Raw genomic sequence first — 24,938 nt, forward strand, 5'->3', positions numbered from 1 at the left:
TTAAAGAGCTGCATTCACATGAGTGACGGATATTTTTTGCAGCGTAGTGTACTTTGGCTGTGATAATCATCAGTGTTTATGTTGTCTCTATTTCTGGTTATCAGGGGCTCTCACACACACACACACACACACACACACACACACACACACACACACACACACACACACACACACACACACACACACACATACACACACACATAAACACAAGCCCAGGCACAGATTACATCATGCTGCTATTAATGAATTCTATTTTTGTAAACTGCCTCACAAAAACTGCAAAAAGGTAAAGAAAAGAAGTGTGTGCGCTCTCGTACTTCTCTGTGAGGACAAAGTCGAGTTAAAAACTTGACAGTGCGGATATTATTTTAGTCCAGACTTTAACAAAGAGCATTCAGGGCTAATAAAGTGAGGGCTAATAACTATTCATTTTTTCTATTTTTTAAGTTTTTTGCACAGGAAAAAACCGTATGTTTTTTTTTTTAAACCTGAACATATACTATTGTTGCCCAAACCTGACGACTCAAACCTTAAGGACATACACCTAAAACTAAAGTGCTTTGCCAACTTTTTAAGTATATTTTTTAACATCTTGCAAGTTTATTAGACTGAAAAAGCAAAGACAACTTGTGCACCAGCGCACACATCCCTGCATGATTATATTAGGAATCTCCGGGCTGACAGTGGCTTGTTGGAAAATTTTAACATATCGCCCAACTCTGTTGGAGTAGAAATATAAAACTGCATTAAATAGAAATACAAGTACAAGTACTTGTACATTCATAGCCCCTTAGTACTTGAGAAAATGTATTTAATATCTCTCCATCGCTGTGTTTCATCAGCTCGTCAGCTCGCATTATTTCTGCTTCTCAGGACTGTTCACGGCATATCACTGTAATCTTTATGTCTCTGGTGTACGCCTATATGTGCATATTGTACACATCTGACTGCGTGCACGTATGTGTGTGTGAATGTGTGCGCACATGTGCGTGAGTGTGATTGCAGTCAGGTGAGTGGTTGTGGCTCCAGGCTCATTTCCTCGGCTCTAAGAATAACCGGCCGCATGAACGGGCTGTTTTCACTCTCTGATTACAGATAGGACCTCCACCTCGATATCGCTCAGGTTCCCAAACACGCTGCGTTACAACACACAGACACAGACAGACACAGACACACACACACACACACACACACACGCACAAACACACACACACACACACACACACACACACACAGACACACACACACACACACACACACACACACACAACAGACACAGACACACACACACACACACACACACACACACACACACACACACACACACACACGCACACACACACAAACACACACGCACAAACACACACACACAAACACACGCACACACACACAAACACACACACACAGACACAGACAGACACAGACACACACACACACACACACACGCACAAACACACACACACACACGCACACACACACACAAACACACACACACAAACACGCACCCTGCAAAAATACTATAGCCAATTTTAATCTAGTTTCCATGCTAACCTGGATGCAAGATTTTTTTTAACCCTTTGAAACATGGCATGACATCTCTTCTTGTGCTGCGTTCAGACACCTGTCACATGGATTTATACCCAATTTCTTTTGAAAAAATGACTAAAAAGGTATTAAGCATCTTGGCAGGAGATGTCTCATAAGGTCCTTAATAAAAAATAGAAAAAGAATAAAAGAAAATGACCTGAAAAGTGGTTAAAAAATTAAAAATTTGAAAAAAGAAAGATAGAGAAAAATTTTTATAAGATAATAATTAAAATTTAAAAAAGTAAAATAAAACTATTTTTATACTTATTATTGTATTTATTATTAACTTTTATCTATATAGATTTTTTAAAAATTACCTTTTTTACTGTTTTTTAACCTTAAAACTTTTTTGTACTATATTTAAGTATATATTAGTATATAAGTACTTATTGTAACCTGTAACTTCTTCTTATGTCTTTTGAAAGAAAACATGTCAGTTTGCTCATGTTTCAAAGGGTTAAAACACTGCTGAGGAACATTTATCTTTTATAAATATGTTAGATAAGTAATAACATTGAACAAAATTACAATAAATTCTAAGAAATGAATGTGAAGATGATTATGTCTACAAAAATCTTCCACTAAAACCTCATAAATTAACTCCATCAAAGAGCCATTCATGAAAGGGAGGAATTATGGGTTTCCCGTGCCTCATAATACTGCTTAAGTAACTCTTTTACGAGTGAATGATTGAGCTGCATCTCTGCAGCCTCTTCCTGTAAAGTGGCTGTTTCATTACAATAAAGCAGCGTTCACATTAATGCCATTAACAGCACGACACGACGAAAACACAAAGAGCATCCGGGCAGGAAAAAGCAGCCGCTCAGTAAACAGTGTCGCTGTTGTGCACAGGCTCGTGAACAGAGCTGGTAATTATAACCATAAATTTTTGGGAAATTAAGAGTTTTGTACAGAGAAACAGAATCGCTCCTCTACAAAACAGAGAGGGGATACTCAACTTATGGCCCGTGGGCCAAATCTGGACCCCGATAGGGTGCTGGGTGCTGGACAGAGACTCAGCGACAGAGGCTCTAATGTCCTAAAATTCTAGAAATGTCCCAAAATAAGAGAAATGTCCCAAAAATTTTAGAAATGTCTTAAAATCCTAGAAACTTCCTAAAATTCTAGAAATGCCCTAAAATCGTAGGTATATCCTAAATTATTAAAAACATCCTCAAATACTTGAAATGTCCAAGGCTCCCAGAAACATCCTAAAATCCTAGAAACATCCTAAAATATTAGAGACGTCCTTAAAACAAACATCCTAAAATAGTGTGTCCTAAAATACTAGAATCATCCCAAAATCCGAAAAAAAACATACTAAAATCAAAGAGATGTCCTTAAAACCTAGAACTGTCCAAAAATCCTTAAAGCATGTTAAAATCCTAGAACCAGAAACATTTCTAAAATCTCAGAAATGTCCTAAAATCCTTCTTGAAATATCCTAAAATCCTTCAAAGAAGTTACGTGAAAACATTGTTTTTTTAATCATCTCTGCTCCTTTAAAACTGCGTCAGATGTTGCTAATCTCAACAGCAAGTAAAACTTTTGAGTTCCCAAAGAAAAACTTTTCAACTGACAAAGAAATTCTTAATCACAATTTATTTGACTTGCAATTTCTTTTTTTTTTAAAAATCTGTGCAAAAAGTTGTGTTTTCAGCCCTTTTCTATTTGCTTGCATAATAAAGAAACAAAAGTAACTCATACAGGTTCAGGCCTCAGAACTCCCAAAACACGAGCTGTTTGATGGACGCAGATTTTAACACATAAATTCAAGAATATTCAGTGAGCTTTTGCTTTTGGTGCCAGCAGACGTCACATTTCTCAGATCTCACGTTGGAAATGATAGTGTGTGGGTGGAGGAGAGCCAAGCCGAACCGTTCCAAGCTAAATACATAAAATCTCACCCGGCGCGCCCCCTCCTCTCTGCTCTCAGCCCTGCTCCAAATTTGGCACTGCTTTCCTCTGTGAAAAAGGCATTTCCCCCGGGGGATCGAGGCTCTGTGTAACTCTTGACTGCGGTCCGAGTCTGACAACATGGTGATTTTCCCACAGGAAAATAAAAACATAAACTTTGACATAACGTGCTTTTCAATGAGGGGATCAAAGCTGTGAGAGGCGAGGCTTCGTGGGATCTGTGCGCGCCACGCAACAAACTCAGGGTTCAAAGGTTAATTCATTGTCTTTGTGCTACACAATGAAATACAGTTAAAGTGGCTTTGTGCAACAAAAGAAAAACAAAAAAAGTCCCACAGGCTGACGTAAGAAGCTCCATGTGAAGCAGAAAAAAACAACTTTTATTTCATTCATTTTTTTAAACCAACATCAGTCTTAATCATAATATACCAAGAATTTTAACCCTTTAAATGCCAGCTTTTTGTCATGATGCCACTATGGAAAAAAAATAATTAGTAATTTCAATATACTACATCCTGAGTATTTTTTTTATAATCACTGCCTGGGAAGCTAATTTTTGTACATTATATTATTATATAATATATTATATATACTAGGGGTCAACAAAGTATTGCCTGGCTGATAATCTATATCCGTATTTTATTTGAATGATCTCTGATAAAATGAATAAAAGTGTGAGTATTACACTCAGGAAACACCAGGAAATGCAGCCGGCAACACATGCAACACATGCATATTTTTTAATTTTTCAGTTGAATTTTCACTGAACTTTACAAAAAAAACAAAAAAAAACAAAGTTTCAGGGAACTTGCTGTCTGTGATGTTGAAAGTTGCAGTTTTGATTAAAACTAAAAGTTTTGTGTCAGAGTTTGTTATTTTCCAAATTCTAAATTTCGGCAGAAATATTTTCATTTTTATTGTAAAAGTTCATTGGTTCCAAATATGACACACACACACACACACACACACACACACACACATATATGTATATATATAAATATGCATACGTACATAAATGTGCCCCGGGCTCCACAGCTCTCTCCCATTATGCAGTGATGGTGTAACTGGTTTTTGATCGATAAGGGTTTCTAAAAGCCAGCACTAATGTATTTGTGCTGACGTGGATTGATGACGTTGACAGTTTTCTGAAAAAATCTTTCAAAACCTTGTGAGTCCTCCACTGGACACTGAAACTCACCAACAAACTCAGACTCATTAAAATCTGTTCAGGTCAGCGGCTCTTTATGAAACGCCACAGAAACACTCCCCTGGGGCAAACATATATTAACGCGCTTTCCTCCCGCTCTCCCACAATCTGCACAGTTTTTTCAGGCTGACCGATCCGTCATGCACACAGCGATGCAAATACTCCGAGAGGGATTGAAGGTATAGATACCACAGCAGAAAACAAATTAAGTCCAAATTAAATCCAAATTAAGTTAGGAGTCTTTCATTAACAAGAGACATTAACTTTTTCTATGTATTTAGCTTTTTCTAAATCTGAAACATGATTTCTGCAGTTATTTCCAGCTCTGCTTATGAATCTTTTGGTTGGTAACTAGTTATGGTAATTATTTTAATTACTGATTAATTTTTGGTCATTAACATAACAAAAACAGCTAAAAACAACAGTGTAAGAGCCGACGGTGACGTCTTGTTTTGGCCGACAAACTGTCCAAAACCTAAAGATATTCAGTTTACAGTGATATAAACAGAGAGAACATTGGAGAAACTTGAACATAAGTTGAGTTTATTCAACTTTTTAATATTTCACATTTAATTTAAAAATGTTTTGTCATCAGAACTTCTTCCTAATTAAGAGATTTTTATTTAGGCTAAACGATTGTTCTGCTCTCAGGACATATTGGACCTACTTTTCTACAAGTTAAATCGATACAGTATTTCTCTCTCTTGTGAGCTGACCCAACTTTACAGCCAATCAGAGCTGCTGCAAATAATCGAATTTCGATTGATCTATTAGCTGTCAAATATTAACTTCAACAACAAATATGATAACTGATTCATCGGTTTAAGTACATTTTTACAGAAGTCAAAATTCTCTGACTACAGCTTATAAAATGTGACTATTTTCTGGTTTTATTTCTCCTCTGAATATCTTTGGGTTAACTGTAAATATAAATTATTTGTTTAAAAATGTCAGCGTCCAGTTTGCCTCTAATAAAAAAGACGACCAGTTGAGACGATTTTGTAATGATTCAACTTGTCTTCTCAAATTTGGTCAGTTTAATAGAATTAAAGGCCGCGCGGACAGCGCTGCGGACCGAACAATCAGCCCATCACTTCCTCACTGTGTGTGACATGCTCTCTCTTTATCAATAACTTTCATGTGAGCCTAATCAGTTGCATCAAACAGATAAAGCGGCGTCATGTGAGCACAGCCGGAGCAGTCACCGTGGCACACAGAAAGAGTCATATGAGTGAAATAATAAAGCACAGAGAACACAGAGCAGCATGTTACCAAAAAATATCTCTAATCAGCTGCAGAACGGTCGAACACAGCGACTCTGTGATCAACCCGCCGCACCGGAAGCATTTTTATTTTTACATGTGATTCAACATTTTAGGGAGTGAAATTTAAACTGACTGTGGAGTTATAGGCATCAAAGCAGGGGCCCATGGATGTTAGGGCTTTTAGGGCCGATACCGATATTTATATTTGGAAGCGATATGCATTTACAATAGGGCAGGGCGACGCGGAAAAAAAGACTAATCGTGATCATTTTTTTCACATCAGTCAATATCGATAATTATCACGATATACATCAAATCACTATTTCTGTCAAGCTTAAAGGTTCCCTTTGAATTCTGTTTGAGTTCTAGTGGATCTACAGAGAGGAACATTCCCGAAAAGTCAGGAAGCAGCAGCTACAGAACCGTCCCTAAGTCACGGCTCTGCTGTGATCTCTGCAGATATCTCTCAGACATCAGTTTATTCTTTCAGCAGAACCGAGCTGGAAACTCACTACACCTGAACTCAAACCGGGTCCCGCGTGTCCTCTCATCATGTCCTCTCATCATGTCCCCGTCACACACACACGGAGCAGAAGGAGGGACGGGGAGACGGCGGCCGCTCACACCGGTGTTCAGCGGTTACTGTGAGCAGCGAGCTCGCTAATAAATGACAGTATCAGGACCGGATGGAGACATTTTGGTGCCCTTGAAAGAGATTGGAATCATATGAAGGACAATGAGAGCGGAGTGGACATTCAGAGACACCGCCGGAGGATGAGAACGGAGTAGACACCGGCGGAGACATTGGCGGTTAATGAAGGCAGAGCAGACATTAGGAGACACCAACAGAGACACCGGCAGAGACACCGGCAGAGACACCGGCAGAGAATCAGAGTGGAGCATTGGAGCAGTGGAAAATTTACATGTAATTTAATTACATAAAGTCAATGTTTTTGGCATAATTATTATTTTTTGAGTTTGACATCTAGTTCCATATTATTAGAGAAAAGTCAGACATCTCTTTGACTGATATCTCCATCACTCTGCACAAAACTATCTAGCCTTATCAGTAAAACTACAGGTCAAAGGAAATACATGTATTTTTGATTTTGGGGTGAACTGTCCGTTCACAGTGACAGAAGCACAAACATGGTAAAAATGTAAGTTTAGTTTTTGTGAAATGTTCAACTTATCTAAACAAACATCACACCTGCAACCCATATACAACATGTGAAAGCCCCCAAAAAACATTAAATTTAGCCTAAAATAATTTTCAAAATCGGGTAAATTTAGCCTAAATTTCTGAATAGTTGACTTTCAGTTATTGAATTGTGATGCACATTATTGGTCTTTGCAAAACCAGTTTTTCTTGTTGGTTTTCTCCACTTCTCTGCAGTCTGTATGCAGCTAGAGAGGGAACGCTGAAATTTTATGCCGATATGCACCGCGAGCGAAATACAGATACAGAGAGATAAGATGGTATTTTGCATCCCGTGATTCAAACCGGTAAATTGCAGCCATAAAGCGTCTGTTTCTGCTTTGATCTTAACTGAGTGTTTTCATAGTACGGAGACGTGAAACGAGCAGAGCGTGACGGACAAATCCAGACGAGGTTTGATCAGGAGCGTGCACAGTCAAATCGTTTTTGTGAGGCATTTTTATTTATCATTTTACATTTTAGGTTTAATTTATATCTTTTAGGTTAATCTTTATTTTAGATTATTGCTTTGATTGAGAAAAGGCAAAAATTACACACGAGTGTTTTGAATCCAGCTCATATTCGTGAAATGTTCTGTTGTTTGTCAATTTTTTTATGTCCTGACATTAAATAATTGACCATATGAGTTTTTCACAACTTTCATTTAGAACCAATTTTTAGTCTTCAAACTTCACAGAATTTTTTTTTTTTACATTTATCGTGCTAATTTTGATATCGTTTGAGATGAAAATCTTTATCACTTCATGCTAATAACATTTTTAGCCATATAACCCAGCCCACATACAGGGTTAGGGTTAGGGTTACTAGATATGAAAGTGAGTAAAAAATGTGTTTCTGTATGTTACCTTATTTTTTATACATAATTATAAGAGGAGTGCCCTTTTCTTCTTCTTCTTCTTCTTCTTCTTTTTTTTATTAGCTTGAGCACCTGCTCCCCAAAAGGTCTGTGCATGGCCCTGGTTACGATCTAACCAGATGCAAAACCAGTTAAGGTAACAAAGTCGCGTCCACATCAAAGTCACTGAAGGAAAACACTGGTCCTTTGAAATCTGGGTAAATTGGCTTTATTTGGGAAGAAGGCAAAGAGCAACTTAAGTAGAAATGACTCAGACATTTTCAAGAAAAAAAATTACAATAAAATTAGTTTGTTGTTTGTTTTTTAAGTAAAAAAAAGTTTTTAAAAAATAATTAATAAAAAATAAATAAAACAATAATCTGGAAAAAGTTAAAAAGAAAGTTGAAAAAAATCTGGAAATAGTGCTTATCATTATAAATATTGTATTTCCCAAGCTTTTTTCCCTGGATATTTTTCTCTAACTATTTTCTAAATCTACTAATTTCTTGCAATTTGTGGAACATTTGTGGTCCTTTTCTCATGTTTTTTCAGAGAAATTGCATAACTTTTCTCAGAAATCAAAGATTTAAATATTATGAAAGCTGCAGGTTTCAAAGGGTTAAAGTCCATCCAGTAAACATGTTGAACTCATTATCAGACAGATTTTATATAGATTTATAGACAGATTATATATATATATATATATATATATATATATATATATATAAATTACTAATTTTTTGCAATTTGCTGGAAATTTCTAGCCAACTGCTCATTGACATTTTCCCCCATGTTTTTGAGAAACTAAAACCAATTTGCCGAGGGTTAAAAGGCATAAATAAAAGGCATCTGAATGCAACACAGCAAGTAAAGTGATGTTAATCCAGGTTTCAAAGGGTTAAACTACCAAATATCTGTACTGTGATAATAGTTTTTGGTACCAAATTAATCCAAAGAACAGAATCAGAACACGGACGATCAGACGATTAAACCTCCATATTTACAGATCAGATCAGTCAGTCGGATCACATGCAACATGAGTAACAAACGGCTCGACCAGAGTTCAGAAATGATGAAAGCCCTTCTATCAATTTGTTTGTGGTTTGAGGTTTTGAGTCTCACAGCTGAGCAGCATCACACTGCTGCCGAGGGAAATGACACAAAACTGCTAATATTGTACGTGTACGCTCTGTTATTTGTGCCTTAAATGTGACCTTTGATGCTTTTGAAATTTTGATTGTGTAACCTTAAATTAAAATGTTATTGTTATGTTCCATCAAAATCTGAACTTTTTGCAGATTTGCGTCATTTTGTCCCGACGGCAGCGACATCAGGAACTCATTCCCCTCATAAGAAAACACCATAAATCATCTGCGTTACGCAGCAGCAGTCAGGATGCTAAAGAGTGCAGTCAGTAAAGTTGCAAACATGGATCCAGACAGAATCATGCAGGACAAAGTCTGTCATTTGGAGCATCTTTCACAACGAAATCGAGCAGAGATCAAACATGGCAACACTTCGCAGGAAACTACATTTTCATAGCGATTACATAACACACACCGTTACACAGAAAAATGTTGAATAAATAGAGCGTATTGAGGGCAGCAGGGTCGGCCAGAGGTCCGATCCCCCTTTGACAGCAGCTGGTGAGTCTGATGCACCGGAAAAAAAGTCCTACCGATAAACTCTGAGCCCTGACCTTAATCTGACCTCTGACCCTGAACCCCTGTGGAGAAATGAGGCGTCTCTGGAGAGAAAATGTCAAACTTATAATAATTCCTCACTGCTTTTAAGGTCACAATTAGAGCCCGACCGATTTATCGGGAAACCGATATTATCGGCCGATATATCAGAGCATATCGGCATCAGCGTATATTTTTATATATATTTTTTCCGATATGTGCCGATAAGAAAACTTTTTTTACAGACCATATAATGCAGAAAACAATGGTCAACCACTGACTGATACTGAACTGTACTGATGTTTATTTAGTAATTTATTTTATTGTATTTATTCTTCATTTAGATGGTCAGCAAAGACCAAACAGTACTATGTGTATTTTATTTGTATATTCTTTATTTAAATGGTCAGCAAAGGTGTTGTTCGTGTGTAATGTTAAATAAGTAAATTGTTAAATAATAGTGGTTTGTTTAAGAAAGCAGACTTCTGACTTTTGCATTGTCATATCGGTGCAAAATCGGAGCACAATTCACATAGAATAGATGATCTATTTTCACTCCAGCTCAAAAATTCACTATATCGGTCGTCTTATCGGTGATCTGTTAATTTTTACACTATAAAATTGGTATCAGTATCAGTATCAGTATCGATTGCAAAAAACCCATATCGGTCAGGCTAAAACTTGACTTTTTGGAATACGAAACCTGGGCAAATCCAGTCCTCCAGTTCAAATATTAAATGGACTTCGTGGTGACGATTGTTTCCCAGTCATGAGAGGAAAATGTTGGCATTGTGTGTGTTCGCAAACTCCGAAAGCGTTGCACATTTCATATGTATAATATCAATGTTTCTACAGTGACGTAATATAAAAATGGACGTTATCATCTGGTGGTGGAGGGGATGACGGCAAGACGCCTGCCAAGCTGCAGAGCACTAAACGACAAAACAAACAGCAAAACTGGTCATTTTTTTACTGAGACGATAGTGTGTTATTTGCTGCTTTTTAACTCTTAGGGACTGTTTGACACATTTTATCCTCTTTTCATTCTTCGTTTTTTGATATTTTTGGCTGTGTTCATGCATATGGCATAAATTTTGTCAAGATTGTGCATTTTAGTTTGATCAGTGAATTTGCAGCTCAGCTCCTACAATAAGTCTAAAATACACTGTGGAAACTAAATAGTTACATTCAGACTGTTCAGGTCAAAAAACATTGAAACCCATTCAAACTGACATTTTTGATCCTACAGCCATCAAAGCAGAAAAACATGACCTGTATTATTTCTGGGTGTCATTCTGGGCTTTTGACTTGGAATTTGTCATTTTTTCTATTTTTCAATTGATAATGTCATTTTTACCATATTTGGCATTTGGAGAGAAAAACGTTAACGCTATTTCCACTAGGTGACCTGTCACAATCAATGATGCTGCTGACATATCCCAGACTGTGAAAATAAAAATAAATAAATCTACTTTGCATGGAGTAGATTGAGTAGATTTATCATAATAATAAATTTTTTGTGATTTATTTTTTCATCTAAAAACACAGTGACATAATAAAAAAAATGGCATTTAGAGGGTTAAAATTCTGAGAAATATTTGATATTTATGATTACGACTGATGCTGGTTAAAAACAAAATAAACTGAATGGAGGAAGAAAGTCATACTATTGGTTGCTTTTTTATAGCCTGATTTTGAAAATCACATTTTGTGTGCAGAGCGGGTGTGTGAGGATTTGACACACTGCACAAAAAAATAATAATTTATAAAAATCAATGTTGCTAAATATTATTGGCATATTTCAGGCTGTGATAATAAAAAAAAAACAATAATCTACCTTGCATGAAGTATATTGAAAATAATTCTTTTTTTTTGTTTTCTTTTATCTAAAGATATAGTGGCATCATGACAAAAAAAGGCATTTAAAGGGTTAAAATTCTGAAAATGAATGAATATTTCATTGATTTATGATTGGGACTCATGTTGGTATAAAAAAAGAGCTCAATGAAAGCAGATAATCATATTAATGTATTTTATTTGTAATGTATTATATGTTTTAATGTTGTGTTTTTTTCATGTAAAAACATCGTGGCATCATGACAAAAAACCTGGCATTTAAAGAGTTTTAAATAAACCAATAAATAAATAAAATACAGTAACTACAACACCAGAGGTGAGAAACTGTGGTTTGATTTTCAGTTCAGTTGTATAATTTACTGGAAATTTCTGATGCTGTTCTGCTGGAAAATACACATTTTATGGCATTTTATTTTCAGACTGTAACAAAAAATGATTCTAATGAATTGCTGTGTTTAGCCTTTTTAATACCAGCACATGCTGTTGCATGAACATTTCAAATCATTGACCATGAAAACAGCTACAAACAAAAAGTAACCAAAAGTATGTCATCTTGGGTGTCCAAAACTTTTGGCAAATAAGTTTTATTGTGTTGTTTTTTTGTTTTTTTTTAACAATCCCTGCATATCGTTTCTTTCTTTATAGTTTCACCTTAAACCACAAAAATGTCAAATTCAGAAGCAAGACGCTCTCAAAAATACATTTCCTTGTGACTTTAAAGCCAAAATCCACATCCTTAATCTTCCTGCAGGCTAGAAAGAAACGCTTCCTCCTCTGTGAAAATATTTTTGTCTCAGTGTAATTTGTGTGTGGAGATCCACAACCTGTGCATAAATGTATTATCTTTAAAAATAAAACAACTTCCACAAAGACTATATATATATATATATATATATATATATATATTTGTAAACTCACACAAATATTTTTGCAAAAATAAAACAGATTCTCAAATACACAAAAAAATCCACAAATAAAAAATATATCAATAAAACTTTTAAGCAGATATTTGTGAATCCAGTTTTTATTTGTGAATCTCAATTCTAGATTTGCAGTTTACCAGCACAGTCTTTTATTATTATTATTATTATTATTATTATTATTATTATTATTATTATTATTATTATTTGGGGAATCTGTGTATATGCAGATCGGTTTTAAATTTGCAAAACATTTTTGTGATTTTACAAATCTTTTTTGTATTATGGAAGTCGTTTTATATTCTCACATTACACATTAAAAGATCATTCTAGCATTTTTCAACCCAGACCCTCTTTCCCCGTGTTTTTGTGCTTAAGTGACTAATATGAACCTTTTAAAAAAAAAAAACTGGTCCAGTAACAAAAGAGACCGCTGCATCAGAAGTTGTGCAAAGCCCTGCAGTTAAGCAGATGGGACGATTGTGCACCATCACTGAACGTCCATTTAAAACGGTTATTTTTTCCACAGAAAGGTTCAGATTGTGATTTTAAGCGCCTGACGTGTCTCTTTACTTTTTTTGCTTGACCTGGTCTGTTTGTGTTTGTGTCTAAGCGGTGCAAAGTGTAGCACAACTTTTTGTTGGCACAGTTCTTTAATACGCAAACTCGAACCATCCTTTTTATGTTGTTGTTTTCTAATCCCTCACATAAGACTAAACTACTTTTTCTGCACTCCAACGCAACAAAACAAAACCGGCACCATTTTTATAACTCTCACTCACATTCTTAGTGTTGTGTTCCTGCAACAAATTACATCCCGTGAGATTTCAGAACGAGACTTCTTAAGCGAGACTTAGACACATAACAAACAGATCAGATCAAGTAAAAGTTAAATTAAGTATTTTCCTGCTGCTAATAAAACTAGTCCATCTATACAGAAAAAAAATACTGAAATGAATGCTACATAACCAGAGAAAACTAAGGAAAAGGACACTTTTGCTCAAGAGGTAGAAAACCTACAACTACCAGAATGCACCACAGTGCACCTGACCAATAAACACTCCTGCTGGTGTGCGACGAAATGTGAACTGGTCCAAGTGAAGCAATGGCAGCCAGCAGTCGTTAAATGTGTCAGAAAACATTTGATGCCACAAATGCTAGCAACTCTGAATCAGAGTCTTGTTTTAAATTTGATCAGCACTGTTTAGTTTTACTGTTTGATTTCCCTGTTCATAAACTCTATAACAGCTACACAAGGCGTTTAAATATGTTTCTGGACAAATTAAGGAGAGAAACAGGCACTGCAGTAACAAAATCTTGACGTATAGAGAGGCGGGTAACTATTCAACAGCTGTGTAGTTTTTGTCAGAGTTGTTGGTTGCACAGGTGGCAGGAAATAGGAAAATGCAAAGTAACAGTCGAGCAGCAGTCTGAGAGTGAGCAAATTACTTCAAATGATGTAAATTATCACTTGGAGGAGTTTGGCCTCAGGGGGAGAAGGGATATCTTGGCGCTGGTTAGATGGAGGGAAGTTTACCACAGTTCATCTGAACATACTGCCCACATTGTTTTGATACAAAGCTGGTTGAAAATAGGCAAAATATCTCTTTGAGGGAAACCTCAGACATATATAATAACAATCTGAGCCTTTCTGCAGCAAGAATAACCACTTTAAGTCTTACAGACTGTTTGGAACATTTTACATGTTTTTAATTCTTCGTTTTTTGATATTTTGGCCGTGTTCATGCATGTGTCCTAAATGTAGTCCAGATTGTGTATTTGAGTGTAATCAGTGAATTTGCAGCTCAGCTCCTACAATAAGTCTAAAATACACTGTGGAAACTAAATAGTTACATTTAGACTGTTAAGGTCCAAAAAGGCTCCATTGAAACCCATTCAAACTGACATTTTTGATCCCACAGCCATCAGAGCAGAAAAACAGGACTTGTATTATTTCTGGGTGTCATTCTGGGCTTTTGACTCTGAATTTGTCATTTTGACTATTTTCCACCTGATGAGGTCATTTTGACCATATTTGGCATATGGAGGAAATACATGCTATTTCCACTAGATGCACTGTCATAATCAATGTTGTGGCTAATCATTGATTAATCCCAGACTGTGATGATTAAAAAAATATCTACTCTGCATGTAGTGTATTGAAAATAATTCATTTTTGTGTTATTATGACAGAAACCTGGAATTTAAAGGCTTAAAATTCTGAAAATTTATGAATATTTGATATTTATGATTAAGACTGATGTTGGTTAAAAAAATAAACTCAAAGAAACGCTTCCTCAATGTAGAATCGTGTAGAATCTTTTCTAAAGCTTGATTTTTAAAAGTGCATTTTGTGCGCAGAACAAAACAAGTGTAATATTAAAGCGGGCCCTAAGGGGTTAAATGGACATTCAGTGCTGTTGCACAACTGCTCCATCCAGTTATACTGGGGAGTTTGCACAGCTGCCAACTGCAGTTTTATCTTTAAATACTGGAGCAATCAAAAAAACGTTGTTCACATCAGTCACTTAGACACAAAAACATGGCAGAACGGGGTCAGGTTGAAAAATGCTGAAGTTACCCTTTAACACACAGATTTTTCAGACAAATTTACCTCTATATTCTTCACAGAAACAGTCTCGAGTGAAGCACATCAGACCTTTTGGCTGTGACAAATAAATAATGTTATAAAACAACAACAGCATTTTCACCCACAAAAATGCCGGAGATCTACTTTATACAACAGTTAGCCGCTGTTTAAATATTTAAACCCTCAAGTGTATTTACATGAAGCCACAAGCGGTCACTGGCTCTCAGAAAAAAGTGCTCTGACCCTCTGAAACTGTGAGGTCGGGCTCGTGATGCACGGCGATTAACACTTCTCCTCTCCACACTGATCTGAACGACAATCAGCAGCTGGAGGGCTAAAACTGAGCACGAAAGTAACAGCTAACAGTGAAGTGAGTCTTTGCACGGAGGCCGTGTGCGTCCTGGCGGACAGCAGATTCATCATCAACACTCGACAAAGTCAGGTGATTATCTTAAGACGCTACGTGGCTTGTGATTTCAGAGATCAAAAGGCAAAACAGCACGGAGGCCGAACAAAGAACTGCTGATAAACCTGAGGAGGAAACACAGAATACAACTCTCCAAATAAATACATTTATTGTCTCTCAGACGAGGAAACGCCGCCGTCCGTTGGCGGGAAAACTTCCCATGTCAGCGGCCATCTTTGAAAGTAAAGCTAAATCCTAAATCAACAGTTTCATGTGAAACCCGAGACTGTGTAAACATACGTGGAGCTTCCCACTAAAAAAACAGCTTCAATGGAGAGGACTCCGTCTGATTAAACACACGCCAGCTCCGAAATAAATCTCAATATTCACTAAAGTAAATGACTCTTTGAAACTTGAGTAAATTGGATTTATTTTTTTCAAAAACACTGAAAGAAGGCAATCAGCAACAAAGGCAGGAATTAACCCAAAAATTAGCAAGGAATTTTTAAAAGACAAGAAAATAAACTGAAAATTAGTTAAAATAATCAATTTATTTAATTAAAAAATAATGAAAAAAAAAGTGGAAAAAAAAACATGGAAATGACCTGGAAAGTGCTTAAAAAGTAATCTAGTATTATAGTACTTTTGTAACATAACTTTTAATTATCATGATGATATTATCATGATAATTATACTGTTTTCCCCTATTTTGTTTCATCTTTAGACATTTTCTCAAGTTTTTTCTTTTTATATTTTTCTAAATCTAATAATTTCTTGTAATTTGCAGAACATTGATTAAGTTGCTCATTGCCTTTTTCCCTTTGTTTTAAAAAGAAATCCCACCAATATGCTCAAGGTTCAAAGATTTAAATATTGTGAAAGGCATCTGACAGCAACACAAGGAAAAGTGGTGTTGCTCCAACAAGTCAAAGTTCATCCGAAACGTATTTTTAGCTCATTATCAGACGGATGATTTTCAGACACTCATGAGGATCTAAAGCTCCCGAGGGGAAACAGATCAGCAGTCTGTTTCAAGTGTTTTAAACCTTTTTTTGCATCACCTAATTCTACCCTGAAAGATGATTTGCAGATTGTTCAGTCAGGCTTGAAAAGGTTTTCAAATATTTTTTTTGCATTTCGGTGGATTGCACAACACAAGTTGCGCTGTGCTTTCCTTTTTCTTTTTTTTTTTTTTGCATCTGGGAGTTGATGAGTCAGTGCATGAACACACATGAATCTTAATCCAACAGTCTGCTTTCCTTCTCAGTCAGTACATGATGTCAAAAAATGTAAAATTATTCTGTTTGTCCGACTAAAACCGGACTTTTAAAATACATGTTGAGTCCAACTCAAGTAAAGTTTCTTTTTGGACCAACACACCTCGATAATGCAAATCAATTAACTCTTTCACGTACACACCTCAGTCAGACCGAAAACTGGCCGAAGCGATCTGCACGCGATCCTAGTCGTCAAGCCACGTTTTGGCCCAGTGCATAAGTATAAAGTATAAGTCGACATACAGTATAAAGTCGTAGAAGAAGAAAACATAACAAGATGAAGGTACCAAGTGTAGAATACATGAGAAAAAGTTTTCACCTTTTGACACAAAACCTGTTTGCGGCTTGCTAACTTTTTTTTTTGAAAGAAGGTCCAAAAGCAACTCGCTGAAAGGGGGCATATCAACACCCACCATGGTGGTGTATGACAAACTTCCACCAATAAATTCTATACTGGGACAAGGACAGAAGTCCAATTAAATTGACTAATCGAGGTGTAACCGCAGCTTCACTTCACTGTGCATGTAAACGCACTGAGTATCAAACTTCTTAACTCCCTGCCGTCAGCTCCTGATCGAGAGCAGCATCATGCCACAGAGCATTCAAGAAAGCTTCAAAGCTTCCAAAAAAATCCGCCTTTGAGACAACCGACAGGCGTCTGTGCAGGCGCCTCTCCGCGCTCTGTGCAGGTCCTCGACACGTTTAACTGTGGGACCAAAAAAGACCGGCGTGATGCTTCGCAACACAACCACAGAGCGCAGATGCCTCCAAAGTGACCGAACCAAATCCGTCGTGGCTTACAGCTCATACTTGGCAGCGAGGGTCCGGTCGTGTGCTGGCGGAAGCTGGAGCCTTTTTGGCGTCCACGCAGCCGAGGCAGGCGGGTAACAACGGGCTGAAGAGGCGTCCGAGGCCCTTCCGGAAGACGCTGTTGGAGAGGCTGTAGATGACACAGTTACAGAAGCTGTTGCTAATCGCCAACCACGTGGTGAGGAAGGACGCCACATTGTGGTGATAAAGCCCGGAGCTCTCCAGGAGGAAGTAGAGGATGTACGGCATCCACAATACGTAGAAGACGCTGGTGATGCGGAACAGCACCATGGCGTAGCGTTTGTCCGTGCAGCCCTCGCAGCGCTCGCCTTTATCGCCCACCGCCTGCGAGCTGAAGCGGGCGTGGCGCTGGGTGATCTCCCTTGTGTGCTGCCGGCAGATCCGGAATATACTCCCGTAAGTGAAGCAGACGGTGAGCGCCGCTGGTGCGTAGAGCAGCGCCACGATGAAAGTGCTGAACCCGGGGTTGGTTTTCCACGAGTCCGCGCACCAGTGAAATATGTCTCCGTGGTAACCCGGCTTCCCCCAGCCAAAAAACGATGGGAGGAAGATTAACGCAGAGTAAACCCAGATGAGGACGATGCAAACCCTCAGCCTGCATGGCGTCACCAGCGTGGCGTATGACAGCGGGCGGGTGATGGCGATGTAGCGGTCCACGCTGATGCACGCCAGCGACGCCATGGAGACGCTCTTCAGCACAGAGACCATGTAGCCGAACGCCTTGCAGGTGAGCTCCTCGTTCAGACCACGGAAGTAGTGGAGGAGTGACAGCGAGGGCATCAGGCAGCTGACGCCCACCAGCAGGTCGGCGTACGCCATGGTCTGGATGAAGTGGCTGGTGGTGTGGTGGTGCAGCAGTGGCGCACAGTGGAAGACGAAGATTACCACCAGGTTGCCGGCGATGATGAGCACGGTGAGGAAGAGGATGACGACCACCTCCAGCACGCAGGTGTCCAGGCTGCGGGAGTAGCCCGCGGCGCCCAGCAGGCAGAACGGAGGAGATCCGCTTTGGTTCGCATTGGAGGAAGAGTTCATGTTTGGACTGGAGGGAGCAGGAGGCGGTGCTTTCAGCTCAACGTCATCCTGCGAGTCAAATTTTTAATACTTGTAGTGTTGGTTTCGATTCCAAAAACAAAGAGCACTTGCTAAATTAGCATCTTGTCTTCCTCAGCGTGCGGGAGCCTGTCCTTAAAGTCGCAGTAATCCATCGGTGTGTGTACAACGCAGCCTCCTGCTGCTGCTGCCGGGTGTGAAAAACGTGCATGTGTGCAACCTCGAGGAGCACAAAAAATCTCCACCACAGAATAAGAGATGCCAGTTCGATGCTGCAGTGCACACCGTCCTCCCCTCGCAGCTGTTTACCCCCACCTCCCCTTCAACTGCAAATCCTGAGGTAAGCACTCTGCGCCGGCACGCAGCCACCGAAAAAAATCCAGCCGTCCACTTCTCTGCTCTTCAGCGGAGGGAAAAGGAGGGAAAAACAACGGAGCATGTTAACACTCCTCCATGCTGACAGTGACGGCTCCCTCAGCAAACAAAAGCAAGGGAGTCCAAACAAGCGGATCTGGAAGTCCACAGTCCACTAAACACACACACACAAACACACACACACACACACACAGCGTCTGGAGCAGGAAGAGTCCTGAAGACATCCAGAGGTGATGGGTATAATGTCACCGGGAGCTTTCACTGAGGCTCAGAGGCAGCCGGCTGACATCCAGAGTGTGTGTGTGTGTGTGTGTGTGTGTGTGTGTGTGTGTGTATGCGTGTGTGTTTGTGTGTGTGAGAGAGAGAGAGTGTGTATGCATGAATGTGTGTGTATGAGAGAGAGTGAGAGCAGGGAGGCAGGCAGTAAACTGCCTCTCCTCTCTGCTGTAGTGGCAGTAGTGATGATGCAGCGCTGCCACTGCTGCTTCACTCTCCTCCCCCTTCTCTCTCGCTCTCTCTCTCTCTCTCTCTCTCTCTCTCACACACACACACACACACACACACACACACACACACACACACACACTGGTGCTCCCTCCCCTCCTCTCTTGCCCTGCCTTTTCCCCCTTTTTTTCTTTCACACACTCATTGTGACTCAGTTTCCTCCTCCATCTCTCTCACCCTCACTGTTTTTGTGTTTCCACTGTAAAACACGACTAATGCCAGAAAACCAGTTCTGATTAAGGATTTTATCCCAGTAAGGATGGATTTGTGTGATTTATGTTCAACTGTCTTCACAGCATTTTTGGTATTTCAATGTAAACCAGGTGTGAACAGCACAGTGAAATTTAACCACTAATATGCAAAGGAAACATTTACTGATATATCTGACATGTTTAAATAAAAAAATAATACCACCTGGATTTTGCATCCCAACTTCCCCCAGTCAAGTTACACCTGCAGGTTATGTTCATGTAGGGCAATATAGCTTAATATCACAATATTTTAAGTCTATGTCCAGATACACGATGTATATCCTGATCGTTTTAAATGTCCTCTAAACTAATGTTAAGTGCTTAAATTAAAATAAATTAAAATTATTGAATGAAGTGCAGTTACAATAAAGTTAAATAAAGAAGCTAGGGCAATATGGCTTTAAAATAATATCAATATCTTCTATCAATATTTTAAGACCATTGCGATACACGATATATATCGCAATATAGGGCAATATATCTTTAAATAATATCATGATATTTTAAGTCTATGTCAGGATACATGATGTATATCCTGATCGTTTTAAATGCCCTCTAAAATTACTTAAATTATTGAATGAACTGCAGTTACAATTAAGTTAAATAAAGAAGCTAGGGCTGGGCGATCTGGCTTGAAAATGATCTTGCGATATTTTAAAACTACATCACAATACACGATATATATCACAATGTTTTTAAATGTCCTTTAAACTAATGTTAACTTTTAAAATAGAAAGAAAATTGAATAACTGCAGTTACAATAAAGTTAAAGTAGCTACTGCCAAATAAAAAAGTTGAAGACATTACTGTTATAACAACATTTAATAAATAAGGTTATAAGGAAGTTAAATAAACTACTTTTATAATGAATATAAAACATGTTAGAATTAAATAAATCAAACCAGGATCCATGGTGCTTTTCTTTTACTTTCTTTGCACTTTTAAATCTATTAATTTTATCACTGATACAATAAAATGCCGATACAGATAATTTGTAAAAAATCGGCCCCAATAGTTTGACAAGCCGATAATCTGTCGACCCCTGTTCAGTACTGTGTAAAAAAAGGAAATAAATGTGTGGAAGAAATAAATGTGTGGAAGAAAATGTGATAAAAGATGAATAATATTGTACACAAATATAAAAAAAAATCATTATGCTAAAAAAGAACATTTTCCCTTCCTAATTTAAAGATAAAAAATGGCCTTAAAATTTAAAATTTTTCAAATTATGACGCATAATTATTATAATGTGAAATAATTCAGGAGTGATTATAGTGTTACATATAGCAAGACAGTTTAGAGTATAACAGATTTTGTTCTTAAATGATGTAGTTTGTTTATTTAATGTTGCTGTTATTTTGGTTTTCCTTTGGTGGATCTAGGATCGGCAAAAATAAGCTTTGGGCTTCAGCATATTCCTTTTACGGTTACTGAATGAAAAAAATTATGTGACGCATTGTGTGACGCATGTAAGCGAAATAAAATATTCATTCATTCATTTTAACATAAATCATCTCACCTAATTCATTAAGTTTTGTTATATTTTGTGGATCTATATTTGATTCACGTTTCAGTAATTAATTCCTCTCCTCCTCTCTGCTGTACTTGCCCTCATCCTCTTCTTCCTCACTGTTTCTCTAACTGTACATCCCTCGTGTCTTTGCATCCGCTCCATCCTTGTCTCCATGGACCAAAGCCCCGCCCCTCTCCACATCTGTTAGCCAATGAGCAGCGAGCAAGGTCTCCCATCTCCACAGAGAGCGCTCACGCCCACCCACGTGCACACACACACCCTCCCTGGCAGGCTTCCCCTCAAATATGAAATGCACTCGTGCAAATGCAACGACAGGGCAACACACACACGTGTTCAGAGACACAGCGGGGAACACACACACAGCGGGGAACACACACACAGCGGGGAACACACACACACACACACACACATCAGAGGAGGATAAAGTGAAGAGAATCTTTTGATGAGGAGCGAAGGATTTCTGCAATCCTGCAGCGTCCAATGAAAGGAGTGACGGAGGAAAAGATGGAAGACAACACATGAGAGAGAAACAAAGACTGAACCACTGTAGGTGTGAAGGAGAGGACAAGACTGATGTCGACACACACACACACACACATACACACACACACAGAGTTCACCTGCTGTTTGTTTAAACACAGCAGGATCAGCCGCCCTGCAGTGACTATCAGGGTGCAACAGAACAAACAGAGCACCACCCGGGCCGTCCTGATCCATACAACTACTAAAGGGTCAATCCATACAAAATGCACAAAGACACATGTTTGGGGGCCACTTCTGGAAAATGAGAGGACCCCAGGGGCCAGTCGCAGAGGCTCCACACATGTCTCTAGAGCCTCATTTTCACTGCACAAAAAGCTCGCAAACGCCCACTAACATCTGACTTTTTAATGCAATCAGAATGCGTACGATCGGCATTCACACCCGGGTCACATGACTCTGCAGTAGACGCTGTTTTTTTCACCTCGGACTCGGGGTGGCATTGATAGGAACACAAAACCCGGGTGAACACAGTAATTTCAGCTCCTTAACCATCGAGATGCAATGACACGTTGTCACTAATTACCCTCCGTCTCCTCCTTAGCAGCAAAAACATCTGCACAGAGTTCGAAAGGGGGACTTAATAAGTGAGAGATAAATAAAGAGAAGAAACCGCTGAAAGGTTTTCAAAGATCTCCGATCCTGCTGCTGTCAGCCGTTTACCTGTTCTCCAGCCTGTCTGTGACACCGCACAGACACACCAACAAGACAACACACACACACAGACACACACCAGCTGACAGAGAGGCCGACTCACTGTCCAGCTGTGAGTTCAGTGGCAATGAAGCTAATCGCTCATAATAAGTAGCTTTACCCGTGTTATAAAAAACCTGCATGCACACACTAATTCAGGTTTGAAAGGGTACAAGATTTTATGACGTCTCTGTGATTTTTGGACATTTCTAGATTTTAGGACATTTCAAGGACTTTTGGACATCTCTTGGATTTTAGGAAGTTTCTAGTTTTTAGGACATTTCTGTGGTTTTAAGCAGTCTCTAGGATTTGAGAATGTCTCTTGGATTTTAAGGCATTTCTAGGATTTTAGGACATTTTTAGGATTTTAAGACATTAGGGGCTCTGTCAGGGCATCCTCCACTGGCAGTCTTATTGATCAATAAGCTTTATTTTGATGCTGTTTTATGCACTCTAGCACCTTATGTATACTAAAAACACAAAAACAATTCACAGTGTGAATCACTTGATTTCTTTCATGATAGAAAATGTAAATCACATTTACTTTGTTTAAGTTTATTTAAGTTGATTTTCTTCTTACAACCTTTTTGGTGTCATGTCTCCAGTCACGGCACAAAAATAAACAAAAAACAAAAACCAAAAACCTCTGATTTCAGTTTTTCTCTGGTCTCAGTGTTCAAAATCATCAGATCAGGTCTCAAGCAGACAAACGCTGACATTTTGACATTTGATCTGTCACCTGCTGCCTCTCTCATTCCTGCAGGAAACGCAGAGACTTAATTGTCTTTATTGCATTTTAAAAATAAAAAACCAAAGCGCTGGTTCTCTGACAGTACGCGTCACGACCACGCGCCGCCGTCTGCTGACGCACCACATCAAACCAAAGCCTCTCCTGTGATATCTGCTTAGGGGGAACCGGAGGGGTTACTGCGAGAACATCTTCCCCTTCCAGGCCGGCTGTCGCTGCAGAACAGAGACGCCATTCAGACGCTTTTTTTGTTTGTTTTTTTGGTTACCATATGGCGAACCCCGGGATGAGCAGAGAGGCCATTAGCCGCCATGTTTACGTGTCTGTTTTGCTTTTATTTTCACAGGTCGCAGGTCAGAGGTGGCACATCTGCCCGAGTTATGAGCCGGACGTGGAGGCGGCTGAACAAGCAGCCGGTTGTCTGTCCAGCCGGGGGAGCCACCTTGTGACAGGATGTCGGGAGAAAAGAGCTTGTGATGCGGCGGTTTGAGTCCCTGCAGCCCGAAGACCTGAGGGGCAGAGTGTCCTCAAAACAACAGCTTAAAGGGCTCTTATTGTGAAAAATTTTTAAATATCAATGTTTTCTGAAGGATGAGCATGTTAGTGGACTTGACGGGGAAATAAAGATTATTCACGAGGTGAATCAGCTGTTGACGTTCCCCGTGAAGCCACCGTGTCCTCACAGATCAGATTTCCATTAATGTATTTTCATCTCATCTGTCCTCGTTTAGCTTTAATATCACACACGTTCACGTCACTCTGCGCTCAAAATGTGCTTTTCAAAGTCAAGCTTTAAAAATATTATACATTCATATATTTTTCTACTTTCATTGGGTTAATTATATCAAAAATATAACGCGTTTATAACAATAATATATATAATACATAACAACATACCTAAAATATATCAAATATTCATACATTTTTACAATTTTAACACTTTAAATTCCAGTTTTTTGATATGATGCCACTTTTTTTAGATGAAAAAACCCACAAATGATTTCAATGATTTTAATATACTACATGTTAAGTAGGCTTTTTTATTATCACAGCCTGGAATATGTCAGTTACTTAAAGCAACATTGTTTCCAAAATCATATTAATGTATGATATTTGTTTAAAGCTTGATTTTGAAGCACATTTTGTGTGCAGAGCGAGAGCGCGTAATTTTAAAGCTTGCCCTGAGGGTTAAATGAAGTCTGCAAAAACAAGACAATATTAACAGTGGGATTGTTTTTTTGTGTCTGCATAAAGGACCTGTCAATCAGCGTGGCAGAGCTTTTATTAAAGCACGGATTGTTCCTTTAAAGAAAAATGTCAGTTTCCTCATCTGAAATCACAGGGGGGACGGCTGCGGCACCGCCACAAAGACATATTGCTCGGTTCTATTGTGCGCCGTTCACGACCCGACAGATGATTTATAATTCATGCGCTCATACATCATTCATGTGTTCATAAATTCGTTCTCGGGTATCTCTGTCCCACTTCTTTTTTCCAGAGAAACGCTGTGAGAGCTGCTGTCCAAAATTGAATTAACCTCCGGCACATGGTTCATTAGGAGGAGGTCTGCCTGGTGCCACCAGCAATTAGCTTTTACAGCACGAGTGTGCACAGCTGACACCGTGTCCTCGCCATCGACGGACGCAG

The 24,938-nt window shown here is 38.7% G+C and overlaps 1 protein-coding gene across 1 annotated transcript; it reads right to left on the reverse strand.

The window, feature by feature from the left end:
- Positions 1-8,243: 8,243 nt before the first annotated feature.
- Positions 8,244-19,489, reverse strand: LOC121944822 (putative G protein-coupled receptor 21). The gene has a single exon (XM_088076300.1). It carries the CDS (start codon positions 18,626-18,628, stop codon positions 17,567-17,569), a length of 1,062 nt encoding a protein of 353 aa, XP_087932426.1. The 5' UTR covers positions 18,629-19,489; the 3' UTR covers positions 8,244-17,566.
- Between the last annotated feature and the right edge of the window lie 5,449 nt (positions 19,490-24,938).

Source organism: Plectropomus leopardus, chromosome 4 (genome assembly GCF_026936395.1).
Source record: "Plectropomus leopardus strain MGB_pleo_1.0 chromosome 4, ASM2693639v1, whole genome shotgun sequence".
In the NCBI taxonomy this organism is placed as follows: domain Eukaryota; kingdom Metazoa; phylum Chordata; class Actinopteri; order Perciformes; family Serranidae; genus Plectropomus; species Plectropomus leopardus.

Excerpts from the sequence above, each read along its gene's own strand:
- LOC121944822 (XM_088076300.1), bottom strand. The coding sequence starts at position 18,628 with ATGAACTCTTCCTCCAATGCGAACCAAAGCGGATCTCCTCCGTTCTGC.